We start from the raw sequence: 13,246 nt of genomic DNA, 5'->3' as shown, positions 1-13,246 counted from the left end.
TGTTTTCCTGACAGTGATTTTATGTCCTGTGGACACTTCTAAGCCTGCAGGAGACGTCACCCTCCCAGGAATCACGGTGCAGGCCCCTCTCCTGGCCAGCCCAGTAGCTTCAGCCCCAAATCCTGACGGGGAAGATGCTGAAGAGTGGGGGGGGGGGGGGGGCGCGGTGCTGGGAGTCTGGTCCCCACCCCCTCGGCTTGGGGCATATGGCCTGCTTGTGGCAGCCGTGACGTTGCACCACGACCTGTAATTAAACAAGCCGGCGGGGAGCGTGCAGATGTGCTGGGGACGAACGGGTACAGGAGAGACACCGAAAGTTGCCTTTTAAAGTTTTATTTGTCTGAAGCAAGAGAAAGCAGAGACTACAGAGTCACACACGCTGTCCCACCAGCAGTTCAGAGCCCCTAGACCCACCGGCACCAGAGGGCACAGCCCAGTGTGGACAGAGCGCCCAGTGCCACGCCAGCTCAGCTCCATCCCACCCCATCCAGGCCTGCTCACACAGCGGTGCAGCCTCCCGCAAACCATCTGCTTTTCCACTTGGAAGGACAGAAACTACGAATAAGCGAACGCCAAGACTGAAACCGCTATGCGCCACGGACCACCAGGCCACACTGGACGTCGCAGGCCGCTGTCCCCCGCTGGGAACGGGCCCCCGCGCCGTCCGGCTGCCGGGCCGCCCCTCACTGGGCGGGCGAGGACGCAGAGGCGGGGATGAGCTTGGGCTTGGCCTGCTGGGGCAGCACCACGTCCGGGATCTGCTCCCCGTGCTTGTACACACTGACCGTCACGTCGATCTTCTCGCCCCCGTACTTGTTCTTGACGTGGATGCTGTACTTGCCCGAGTCCTCGGAGGTCACGCCCTTGATGGTCATGCTGACGTACTTGGCCTGCTCCACCTTGACGGAGAAGTGGTCGCTCAGCTCGATGTCCTTGTCGTTCTTGAACCACACCACCTCCGGGTCCGGGTTCCCGAACACCGTGCAGGTCAGGTTCAAGGTCTTGGGGAGGGTGGGCAGAGAGGGGGGCATCAGAGAAAGAACAGCCGGGCTGGGCCCTCCACCCACTCAGGTATTGATCTGCCCTTCATGACACTTATTTAGTCAGCATGCTCTTTATATATGTAGGCGCCATGCTAGACACCAGGGATCCAAAAGGATCAGGAAGTTCACAGCATCATGGGGCAGCTGGAGAGAAAACTCAACGGTAATCTTTTCTGTTTATTCCCAGGTTTGACCCATGGCGTTAAGTTGATTAAAGAATTTGAAGGTAATCAGGCTGTGTATTTTCCTGTAGATATTTCTAGACTCTTTCTACTTTCCTTTTTACTCAGACTTGTGGATTCACTCTACCAGTGCCTCTGGCAAACCCCAAGACGATGTTTTTATGGTAAATGGCATTCTGGACACTTCGCGGCACATGCTTTCAGCCCAAGGTAAAATAAAATTGTGCCAGTTCTCCATCCCTGACCTCCCGGTATTGAGAAAGCTCACCAGGCTTCCTGTAGCTGCTAAAGGAAGGGGCTGTAACTTTTTGTATTTTGGCCTAATAAAAATTCTCTCAAGTATCTCTGTCCCTGTGACATTCGGATGGAATCACTCAGGCACCCAGAGAAGTACCAACTGGATGTCAGTAATTCCAGTGACAGGTGACAGATTAGAGCTCCAGTAAGTGATTTCCATTATACACCCCAAAACGACCCTGACAGTTGGAATGGAGATTCTTTTTTCTTATTTCATGCTTGACGAGGTGGCTCCCACCGTCACACGAGGTGGGTGGGGCGTGTGGCTGTGGCCCACCGGCCCGGGACCCGGGGCCTCAGAGCCAGATGGACGCCCGGGGCAGGGAACACCAGGTGCCACGAGCACAGCACGTGATGTGTCCCCACGGAGGGGAGGTGCTCCGTGTGCACGCGGGAGGTTAAACCACTCTCTCCCTGACGACACAAGGTTCCCTCGGCAGCCTGGGCCCAGCAGGACACGGGTCCCCCCACCCCGGCTCCCGGCGCCGGGCCTGCCACGGGGACCCCCGCCCGCCGTCCTCACCTTTCCCTCCATTATGGTCACCACGTCCGGTAAGCCGCCGATCACCCTGCCGCGATCTGCAACAGGAACGGACTGGGCTGAGAAAACCTCCGAGGGACGATCCTGAGGGTCCGACCCCGGGCCGGCCACCCAGGGGCACAGAAGGGGCCCGAGGGGCCGCGCTGGCCCGGGAGAGGGCGCAGGACAGGGCCCAGGCTGGGAGGCCCGGGCCGCGGCGCAGGGCGGGACGTGGCGCGCTCCAGAGGAGGCGCGGCGGGCGCCGGGCTGTGAGGAGGGCAGCCCACCAGGGGCTCAGCGCAGGGCAAACCCCGTCCTTCTGTAGCTCCATCTGCAACTGGGGGGCCTGGCCCCTGGAGAGGGGATGCTGCAAGGGCGGTGTGTCACATAGATACTTTTATTTTCTGTCTACTGGGATGTTCTGACACCTTAAATCCCGCCTGGCTGGGGAGAGACGCCTCCCCCCACTCCCCGGCCAGCCAAGGCCCAGCCAGGAGCCCGCCCGTGACCTGTGCCAACCACCCGGCCGGGCCCGGCCTCCTCCGCCCGCCCTGCCCCCGGGAGGGGACGTGCCTCTGCCCGAAACACCCAGGCCGGGTGCCAGGCAGCTCAGGACGCCCCTGTCCCCCAAAGCCCAGCACCATCCCTAAAACTGGCCAACTGCACGTGTCCACCCCACCCCGCCTGCCTTTCCCCTGGAAACCCCAGGAAAGGCGGTGGCCTCAGTCTTCCCTCCGTCCTGTCCTCTGCCCCTGACCGCCTGGCCATCCCCCCACATGCCTGGTGTGGCCCTGCCTCTAGGACCCGAGAGCCCAACAAACTGTCCTTCCTGGGCCTGTCCTCAGTCTCCTCTGGTGGCCGCTCCCGACTGCCCGGCTCTTAAAAGGACACAGAGCAGGTGGTGGAGGGTGGGGGGCAGAAAGGAGGCAGGGGTGGGGGGTAAGGGGGGGGGAGCTGGGAGGTGGGCTGCGGGGAGCAGGGTGGACAGTCGTGAGGGTTTCCTGGCAGGCAAGAGGGCTGGCTGTTTACTACTCAGTGCACAGGGTGAACACCCTGAAGTATGGACCCTGTTGCCGCACCCAAAATAACATACTGGGCTTCTTATAGTCTAACGGGTACTTACTTTTCTCAGCAAAAGCAGCTGCCCTAAAAATGAAAGGGGCAGAGAGGAGAGAATAAACGAGTCATGAGCAAATGCCATCAAGCAAAGCATCACACACTTGAGACGTCTGCGAGCGATGAAAGCGAAGCAGAGAAGGACGCGTGCTTGCTTTGCGTTCACAGGGACTGAGGACCTGTATCTACGTATCAACACTTTTCCTGATGTCCTCCGAGGCCCTGTCTTCCCGCTGCTAAAACCCACAGCAAAGTTTACCATTCAGACTCGTAGGGTGGAGACATTTCTTTTTTCACCAGATTCACAAGATTACACTGCAGATTTTTAGATATTTTTGAGAATGTTGGTATTTGATTTACCTAAGTCGTCCATTCAACAAATATTTATTGAATAACCTAGTAAGGGACAAAGACTGTCCTTGGTTTTGGATGCCCAAAAACTTAGACACACGTTTAGAAATCCCACGTGATTCTTTAAAAAGTGGCTCTAAACGTTGGAATATTATTCGGCTAAAAATAAATGTGCTTTTCAAGCCATGAAAAGATACGGAAGAAGGTAAAGTGAAAAAATCCAATCCGAAAAGGCCACAGACGGTATGATTCCAACAGCGGACCCTTAAGCAGCACCGGGCTTGGGGAAATGCTCGTATAACTTAGTCAGTCCTCCACATCCACAGTTCCACACCCGCGGGGTCAACCCACTGCACGCCACGTGGAACTGCAGCGTTCACTGCAGAAACATTCACATGGACGCGGACCCACGAGTTCAAAACCGGTGCGGTTCAAGGGTCAACTCTATGTGACATTCTGGAAAAGGCAAAACTGCGGAGACGGTAAGAGGACGACTGGTTGCCGGGGTCTGGGGGGAGAGAGAGCAGTGAAACTACTCCGTGTGACGCTATAAAGCTGGACACACGACACTATACATTTGTGCAAACCCACAGACTGTCCAGACCACGGGCTCTGGGGGACGGTGACGGGTCACTGGAGGGTCATCAGTTGTCACACATGTCCCATCTGGTGGGGATGCTGGGGACGGGGGAGCTGTGGGTGGCTGGGTGAGGCGTGTGTGCGGGAATTTTCTGCACCTTCCTCTCACTTTTGCTGTGAACCTAAAACTGCCCTAAAAACATAGAGTCTTTAAAAAAGAACCTAAATATACAACATTAAAAAACCGTTCTGTGTGATGTGTTGCTATAATTATACCTATTTCAGAAATTCAGCATTTTAATCATTTAAATTAACCCAGGGTTATTACAGCTCTAAAATTAACTGATAGATGCATTTATAGTTTAGAACACCTTCTAGATATCGAATGGCTTCAATTGCTATTTCCATCCCACTTGCTAGGAGGGTCAGATTCCTTGGTCAGCTAGGCCCCCACAGATGTTCCCACACTCGGCCAAAATGACACCACGGCAACCGGACCCCGGACAGGAGAATAATAGCCAAGCATGCAAATCTTACTTGAGTTGCTGGAATTCGGCAAATGCTTCGTCAAAAGCTGCAAGGAAACAGTTTGCACGTTAGTGACCATCTGAAAGAGTTTGGCTTTTATTCATTCCCTCAGCTGCTCTGCTCGTGAGCTCGCTGGGGGAAAACTGACCGACAGCCAGATGAATGAAGTGATGGTTCTGTGCCAGCTTCTCTGAATGCAAATCGTAAAGTTAGACGGCCCCTTTCAGCCTCCAGGCTCCCTCGATCAGTAAGTGCGAGATTATTAGGTGCTCACGAACAACGGCCTTACCTTGCCCGGACAAGTCGAGCGAGCGCTGGTGGTTATGTTTGCCGTCAAAAATCTCGAAGGTGTACTTCCCTTTGTCCTTCTCGGTGGGCTCGCAGATCTGCAGCCAGGCCATGTCCGCGCTCCCGCCAACCCGCATGTGCTCGCTCGACGCAATCTTAGCGTCCCTTTGGGAAAGTCACAGGGACACGTTCAGTTGAGAATCTCGTCTTGTATGCAAGATCCCTGTGGGCCAATCTTACACATCTTTTGGAGGGAGCCTCCTCTAACGCGCTAGAGCTGATGCCATCACAGATTTCTCTGGATGTGATACATTTACTAACTATACCAGCAGCTCAACTCTGAAAACCTTCTGAAATTAAACCTGAGACTGCGTTTTTAAAGATACCTTGTGGTTTAGCATGTGCTTGTTGGCCACAGATAATGGACTATTAAATGCTCTAGACAGTATGGCATTTTTCTGCTCAAAAAGTTAAACACAGAGTCACCAGGGACTAGTGGTAAAGAATCCACCTTCCAATGCAGGGGACACAGGTTCAATCCCTGCTCGGGAAACTAAGATCCCACACGCCGCGGGGCAACAAAGCCCACGTGCCACAAACTACAGACCCATGCACCCTGGAGCCTGCACGCCACAGCTAGAGAAGAGAAAACCCGCACGCCACAACTAGACAGGAGCCCGCGCACCACAACGGAAGATGCCGCATGCCTCAGCGAAGATCCCGCTGCAACTAAGACCCGACACGGCCAAATCAATCCATCAATCAATCAATGAAACAGAGCCACCATAGGGTCCAGTGGATACACTCCCAGAAGAACTGACAGCAGGGACTTGAACAAATAATCGTACACCCATGTTCATAACAGCATGACGCACAGGAGCCTTAACAAGGGAGGAAGTTCTGACACAGGCTGAACACGGGTGGGCCTCGAGGACGTTGTGCTGAGTGAAACAACCTGGTCAGGAAAGGAGAATCACAGCCGGCAGCCACTTAGCCGTGACGGGGGGTCAGTACTGCATTGGAGGAGCAGGCGGGGTCCCCACACGCCAAACCACACACCACCTGCGGGCGCCCTCCTCGGGGCCCTGCCGCCCCCCGGGCTCTGGTGCGGGAGCCCGCGGCCCCCGAGCCCGCGTCTGCACAGCGCGGCGTGGTCCTGCGCTCAGCTCCAGAGCACAGCCAGCTGCCTCCCAGCCTAAGCCCAGACGTGAGGTCTGAGCCCGCCTCTGTCCCAGCCCCGAGTCTCGCTGGACTGGGGACACATTCTGCTCCCCGGACGCCCTGTGAAGCCACCAGCCCACAGAGGGCCCGCAGCAGACACACCCCCCCAGCCTGGCTCCACCCCTGGGGAGAACGCCCATCTCCAGGACCCTCCCCGCTCCACAGCCCCAGCCTCTCCCACACCCCTCCCCCCACACCCACCGGCCGGCTTCCCCTGAATTAGTCAACTTGTAAGAAGGCAGAGGCGTCCCCGTAGCAAAGCACAGCTGCGGGCTGCCCTGGGCTCTTCCCCTCCGTCACCCCCAGACAGAGATTTGGCTCAAAGGACGATGTGTTATTGTTTGGGGACTTAACTGGGCCCAACTGGATAAAACCTCTTCCTTGGTTTTATTATTTGACCACAAAACATGACCAAATCCCTTCACTCCCAACTAGATTTAAAACATCGTACATTAAGGTAGGAAAGAGGAGGATGTAAGAGAGCCCACAGTGTCCTCCTTTGTGCGAAAGAATCCCAGGAGCCTGGTCCCTGCAGGCCTGGGAGGGGCTGGAAGAGAGGGGAGAGGACGGGTGGGCACATCTGCCCAGAGGCCCCGCCTCTCCCCTCCCCCGGGAGCTCCAGGCTTCACTGAGATTTCAGGGGCCTCTGCACGCGAGATTTCCCCAGTCGAATTAAAATCCAAACTGTTGGGACTTCCGTGGTGGCACAGCAGTTAAGAAGCCGCTTGCCAAGGCAGGGGACATGGGTTCGATCCCTGGTACGGGCTCAGCCGCGGAGCAACTAAGCCCACATGCCACAACTACTGAGCCTGCGCTCTAGAGCCTGTGAGCCACAACGATTGAGCCCACATGCCACAACGACTGAAGCCCCAAGCACCTACAGCCCATGCTCCACAACAAGAGAAGCCACTGTAATGAGAAGCCCTTGCACCACAACAAAGAGAAGCCCCCGCTCTCCGCAGCTAGAGAAAGCCCATGTGCAGCAATGAAGACCCAATGCAGCCAATAAATAAATTCATTAACTAATTAATTTTTAAAAAATCCAAACTGTTCTCCTCTATAAAGAGGCCATGCGGCCTCCTCAGTGGCCGGGATGCCTCTGAGTCTCAGTGGTTAGGACTGAGCAGTCTGGTCCTTCCTCGATGACAGTGATTTCACCTTTGAGCAAGAGAACAAAATCCTTTTGCAGAAGGACATTGCTGAGCTCCATTGCGTGTGCTTCTAATAGGTTTCAGCCCTCCCTCTGGGCACCCTCGAATCGTGCTCGGCATTCTTGTGGAAGAACCTGGGCCCTGCCGACGTCCACCCTTCCTGCAGCCCTCAGCCTTCTCTGTCGGTTTCTCACCACCCACTGGCGGCAACGTTCGGGTCCGCAGCTCCAGGCTCCCTTGGGCGTCCCGGACTCCGTTCAGTGGGCCGCTGGGCCCCCGAGGGCAGACTGTGTTTCAGCAGACATTTATATTTTTCTGTATTTTTCCAAGTATTGTCTGATAAGAACTTACTTAAGAGTCATATAGTGAAAAACAACCCAGGTTATATCTCAGTGATAGAATAGAACTACCAAATAAAGCTTAATATAGAGTCTAATATTATTTAATAGTCAAGTAGTAAAAAGTAACTAAAGGTTATATTCTAGAGATTAAAGAACTGAAGAAACACTTGTGTCGATGGCTCTGTTTGGAGAGAGGAAAGCAGGGCAACAACGGGTTTACGAGGCCCTGGGAACCTGGAGCACGAGACCGGGAGCCCCTTGGTCTCTAGGGATGCTTCCTTCTGATACAACGTTATAGATGAGGCAGACACGTGATCCGAGCCCTTCTCTCTCAGTCCGTCATTCTGTCTGTCTGTCAGCAGTCAGTCCCCTCCCCTCGGCTGGACGGCCCTCAGCCCCGTAGCGGCCAGAATCAGACCAACTCGTGTCCCGTTCCTGCTCTTTCACTTAAAACTGCATGACTCTGATTTACCTTCCTCTGCAAAACCTCCATTTCCACAATTATAAAAGGTGAGTATGAACACCCAGCTCACAGCACTTTTGTGAGGGTTAAATGAAATCACATGTGTTACGTCTATAACGCACAGTAACACAACACACATGTACCCGCGTGCCTGTGTGCCTGTTCACGCAGGGCGCGGCACATGTTTAACCTCTGCACGCCCGGCGCCCAGCGCAGAGCGAGCCGCACCCTGCGAGGCCAATCTGGAGAAGGCACAGGGTCCCCCAGGGGAGGGATGCATTCACCAGGGAAGGCTGGACACTTATCACGACTGCACACAACTTACCACAAGATAATACGCCGTAAATAACAGCGGAGCCCAGAGAAGGGAGTGATTCACTCTCCTCCTCCAGGGGAAGGTTTGATTCAGCTAGAAATAGAGATCTACTCATTGGTCTCAAAAAAATAAATCCTTATAAACAATCACAGCACAAAACTACACCAGAGTTTCAGTCTTTGAAGCTCTTGTTATTAGAATCCTTTAGGAAAAGCCACTTCCCCACAAAACCCTCAGTATAGGATCCACAGTGACTCCAACCGATAGAGTTCCCCACTAACTACCAAAACCACAGATGCAGGATCCCAAGCACAGATGCCCTGAGATGCCAACAGCTTCTTACGTTTGCTTCTGATCACAACACCTAAGACAAAAGCACAGCATGTCACAACGTAAACAGAAAAAAATATCACAGGACGTTTATCCTTGGAGCATTCTGATTTACTGACGAATACATTCGCCTAAATAACGCCTGTAAAACCACGTGAAATAGGCATAAGCATGGAGCTTGCCTTCTGAAATGTTAATTAGGGAAAATAACGCCTAAAGGCACCACGTGGACACTCTGAGGTCCAGTCCGTCGAGGAGCCGCAGATTCGGGTGTGTGGATGTCACTAAAACGTGGCCTCCGAGGGTTGCCCGTGTCCTCCGGTTAGAGGCAGACACCACGGTCCTGCTCCATCTGCCCCTGTAGAGGCCAGGCCCAGGGGATGGTCACCCTGAAGCCAGTCCTGCTGCCTGGCGGACGTGCTGCTTTGACCAGGTGTGTCAGAGATAAGCCTGGGGGTGGGGGTGGGGGGGTGAGAAGGGCAGAGCCTGGGGGGCGGGGACTGGGGGCAGGTGCTCGTCCACGTGCCGTGACCATCACAAGCATCTCCAGCGTTTTACTAGCAAACACGCGCACGTGGACAGGCCACCAGCAGCCGTTGTGAAATACAGAGAAACCTGCTGTTTGCACAGGGCTTCATCTCGCTTATGTCCTTCTTTTACATACAACTAAGTTTGTTTTGGTCCTTTTCTTTGTCATCAGTCTAGTGGGAAACCAACAGCCTGGAAATGTGGAGCGTGGTTTCCAAATATTCCTTTAGCATTAGCTCTGCTGGACTCCAGACAGGATGCGTGTCAGCAGTAAAACCAGCTTTGTCCAAACCGAGACACTGGAGACCTCTGCCTCTGGCGCCTTCGGGCACGTCACCTTTCTCCCTCTCCCTGCGTTTCCTCGATGGTCCCGCCCCGAGCCCAAGGCCGTCATCATTTCTCAAAACCACAAAGTCTCGCGAGGACTTAGCCGCAAGCCTGCGTCCCAGCTGTGAGCCCTGGGTACCTGGGCCCCGCCCCGCGGGTGGCACGGCCACGGTCCACGGCACGTGGACACTTACTTGTGGTACCAGTTCACTTTCATTTCTTCGGTGAAATATTTCATGAAACATTGAAGTCTTATTCCTTCAGGGGTGCAGAGTACCTTCAGCGGAGAAGCAGAGGCTCCTGTAGAGAATGAAACATACTCAGATTGAGGCAAGCAGTCTGTGCTACGTGAGGACGGACAGGCCCCGTGGCCAGGCGGCCCTGCCACGTCCCGCCGTGAACGCATCCTCACACGTATATTCCAACCTCCGTCAGCCACGGATCCTTACAGTATTTGCCCAGGCCACGTTCATTCCTGAAGTAAGCTTTTGCCACACCAGAAATATCTGAAAATCTCTCTGACAAAGGCATCGAGGACCTCAAATGTCCCCAAGAAAATGTTCGCTGAGGGGACTTCTCACGTCCCTGACCATTTCCATCCAGTCGTTACTGCAGGGATCAGCTGATGACTTAGACCGCACGCAAGCTTCCCACGCACGATGCTCTGCTCCGTCCGCAAGATCGCACCCACCTTCTTACATCTCCCCTCTCCCTCTTCCTGGCATTTGCTAAAATAACCTTCCCCCTGAAGGGGACGGGACCTCCAGGCACTCAGCCCCCACAGTGCTTTCTGGAAAATCCATGCAAATGATGCAGCGATGGGAATCCCCTCACAGAGCTCCGTGTGGCTGGAGCCCGTCTAGCTGCATGCTTCACCCCCGCGGCCTGGAAGTCAGCGTGCAAACAAAGGGAAATGTCAAGAGCATATACACACATAGCATATACACACATAGCATGTGCACGCATAGCACATACACACATAGCACACACACACACACACACACACACACACACACACACACAGCATCGTCCATGCAGGGAATGTAACTTTGGCATCGACTTCTGTAATGGGTTTGTTTGCATCCGCAGAATAATAGAGCTTTACATCTGGATGAGACCTTGGACGTCACCTTGTCCAGGCTCCTTATTACAAGGTTGAGGGCTGAGGGACCCTAACTCCATCTGTATCTGTAAGAGCAGGTCTGCTTTACAGCCAAGCACAGGCGTCAAGCTTCGGGCCACTGAGAACACATGGCTCTGTTCTGGGGGCCACCCGCTGCCCCGGCAGGAAAGCCTCCTCTGCTCTGTCATCCACGTGCATCCTCTGTGGGGTCAGGAAGGTGGAAGCCCGGGGGGCTGACCTAAGGACCCCACTTTTATCCAAAGCCTCTACTCAGCCCTGACATTTGAACAAAATTCGGGGCGGGGGGGCCAGGAACAGCCACGGACGCCCCCGAGGCGCGAACCCCAGAGGCCGTTTGGTCTCAGAAGCTCTGGGGTCACTGCCTCCCCACCCCCACAACCTGTGAAGGGAAATTTGGTTTAAAAGCCAAGAAAACAAACAGGGAAACGTTTCTGTGCCCAGGAAACAGGAAATCACTGCTTTGACAGCCTCTCCTCAAAAATTCAGAAGTGGTACTCCTTACATCAACCCAGTATTACACCTGATGCTCTCCATGGAGCTACAGAATTTGACCCAAACGCCTCTCCCGAGGGGAGAGACCCGCGTTTGGGAGACCCGCGTGCAACAGGCAGAGGCCACCAGGCACCCAGCACTCATGGCGAGACAGCGACTCCCAGCACCAGCGTCCACGTGACAGTCAGCAGAGCACGGAGGGCATGTACCCATCTTCACTCCGGCTGTTTCAGATGCGACACGGGCTCAGCTCTGTCTGCTATCAGTTAGGCCAAATCAGGGCTCCATTAGGTCTAAAAAGCCGCTGACTGGAGCTGACAAGAGCCCACTCGGAACCCGAGCAGGAATCATGGCATTTTCAAGGCTTAAGGATATTTCTGGGGGACCTGAGCTGCAGGGAAGAGTCCTGGGAGATGACGGCCACTTCCCAGCTGCCCCGGGTGTGTGAGGACCGGCCCATCTGGGATCTGGACCTCGAGAGATGTGGGAGACAGGTGGCGGAGGAGTGAGTGAGTGCATGTGAGTGTGTATGTGTACGTGCAAGCGTGTCTGAGCGTGTACCGGTGTGTTGGCACCACCAGTGCTCTCAGAAGAGATGCACAGTTTCCCTGAGGTCAGAGGTCAGGGGATGGAGGCTGGAGGTGACCAAGGTCCCTGATGGATGCAGCAGGGGACGTGGGAACCACAGATGTCACACCCAGACCAACACCCCCGGCGGCCAGGACACCTTGGGGTTGCGGGGAAGCCTCACTGCAGCCTGAGCGGGCCAGCCAGGAGGACAGGGCGGCTCTGGATCCACAGGCCGGGTGCGTGGGCTGCAAGGAAGCCCCTGTCTGCGGCCAACACAGCCACATCGTAGATCCAGTCACACTCGCCCTGCTCCTTTCCAGCCGCAACGGCACGGAAAACGCAGCGTCCAGCAGACCCAGGCCTGGCTCCTCGGGAGGACGGAGGCAGGAACTGGCGATGCCGCGTGCCCCGTGCCTTCTCCCGTCCACCCTGCTCTCCACAGGATGCTTGCGGTCCTTCCAGGCTCAGGCATCTGGGGCCCAAGATCACGAGAACACAATAGCAAACGACCCTCTGCTGAGTCTGTCCCTTTCACGGGCACATCCACTTTTCAAGGCACCACGGCCAGTCGCAGCACCAATGTCACAGGTCACATGAGGCTTTAGCGCAAAGGCCTCCCTTGGGGCATAAGCGTGAAGCCACCTTTCCACAGCTTCACGTGCCTTCACGGCGTGGCCTGTGCACCACGAGGTGGGATCTGGCCCACTAACCACCGGGAGTAAAACTCACTCAAAACGTGGTCCTTGACGTGACAAAAAGGAACAAAAAGGAACAAAGTCTACCTTACAGAGATGTTCTGAGAAAGCAATGAAAAAATAAACGTCAGAAGTTTTCCAGAAGAATGCCCGAAAAACCGCACACGATGGCAGTTAAGCTCAGAACTGGGAGAGACATTAGCTTCTGACGGGGGTCCTGACTCGGGCTGGCAGAGCCCCCAGGGTTAAGCCACCCAAGCGCTCCAGGCCTCGGAGCCTGAGCTGAAGACATGGATTGGGTAATCTCCAGAAAGCCCACAGTCACAGCATTTCATAATTCTCAGCAGAAAGCCCTCTGCAAATATAAGCTATTATTATCAAATTAATAGCCAATATCTTTGCTCTCACAGTTTCCGTGGAAAGGTAAACAGAGAAGAAGCATTTATTTGCAAAGCTAAAAAGTGGTTTAGTACGTGTTAAACCAGACACAAAACCAGAGGCTTCAAAATTCCTCGTTGCTGTTCAGCACTTGTGATGCAGACGCTGACAGCAGCTCCGTGCACAGCAACACCCGCGCTGACCGCAGGCACCTACAGGCCATGGCCGGCGGGGAGTCCACGCTGGGCTGGTTTTGCCTTTCTTTTTTTTAAGTAAAACATACTCTACACATAATGCCGAAAACCCCCTTAGAAAGCATCACGAAAGCGGTCAGGTGACTGTTGCGCGGCTGAATCTGGGGCCTGTTCCCAGGACACGCGCTGCGG

The 13,246-nt window shown here is 54.8% G+C and overlaps 1 protein-coding gene across 2 annotated transcripts in view; it reads right to left on the bottom strand.

Moving 5' to 3' along the window:
* Window positions 1-323: 323 nt before the first annotated feature.
* The window catches only part of MYOM2 (myomesin 2), a 70,869-nt gene continuing 57,946 nt past the window's right edge, over window positions 324-13,246 (bottom strand). For both annotated transcript variants that reach the window (XM_057697426.1, XM_057697425.1), the window contains exons 32-37: window positions 9,776-9,881; window positions 4,906-5,069; window positions 4,626-4,662; window positions 3,166-3,188; window positions 2,046-2,101; window positions 324-1,001 (exon numbers count right to left, since the gene is read on the bottom strand). In XM_057697426.1, coding sequence (XP_057553409.1) covers window positions 684-1,001; window positions 2,046-2,101; window positions 3,166-3,188; window positions 4,626-4,662; window positions 4,906-5,069; window positions 9,776-9,881 — 704 coding nt within the window. In that variant the 3' untranslated portion in view covers window positions 324-683. The remainder of the gene's footprint in view (window positions 1,002-2,045; window positions 2,102-3,165; window positions 3,189-4,625; window positions 4,663-4,905; window positions 5,070-9,775; window positions 9,882-13,246) is intronic.

The sequence above is a fragment of the Hippopotamus amphibius genome, chromosome 10, assembly GCF_030028045.1.
Source record: "Hippopotamus amphibius kiboko isolate mHipAmp2 chromosome 10, mHipAmp2.hap2, whole genome shotgun sequence".
Classification (NCBI taxonomy): domain Eukaryota; kingdom Metazoa; phylum Chordata; class Mammalia; order Artiodactyla; family Hippopotamidae; genus Hippopotamus; species Hippopotamus amphibius.
The sequence above is the reverse complement of the archived record's forward strand: the minus strand, read 5'-3'. Positions and strand labels throughout refer to the sequence as shown.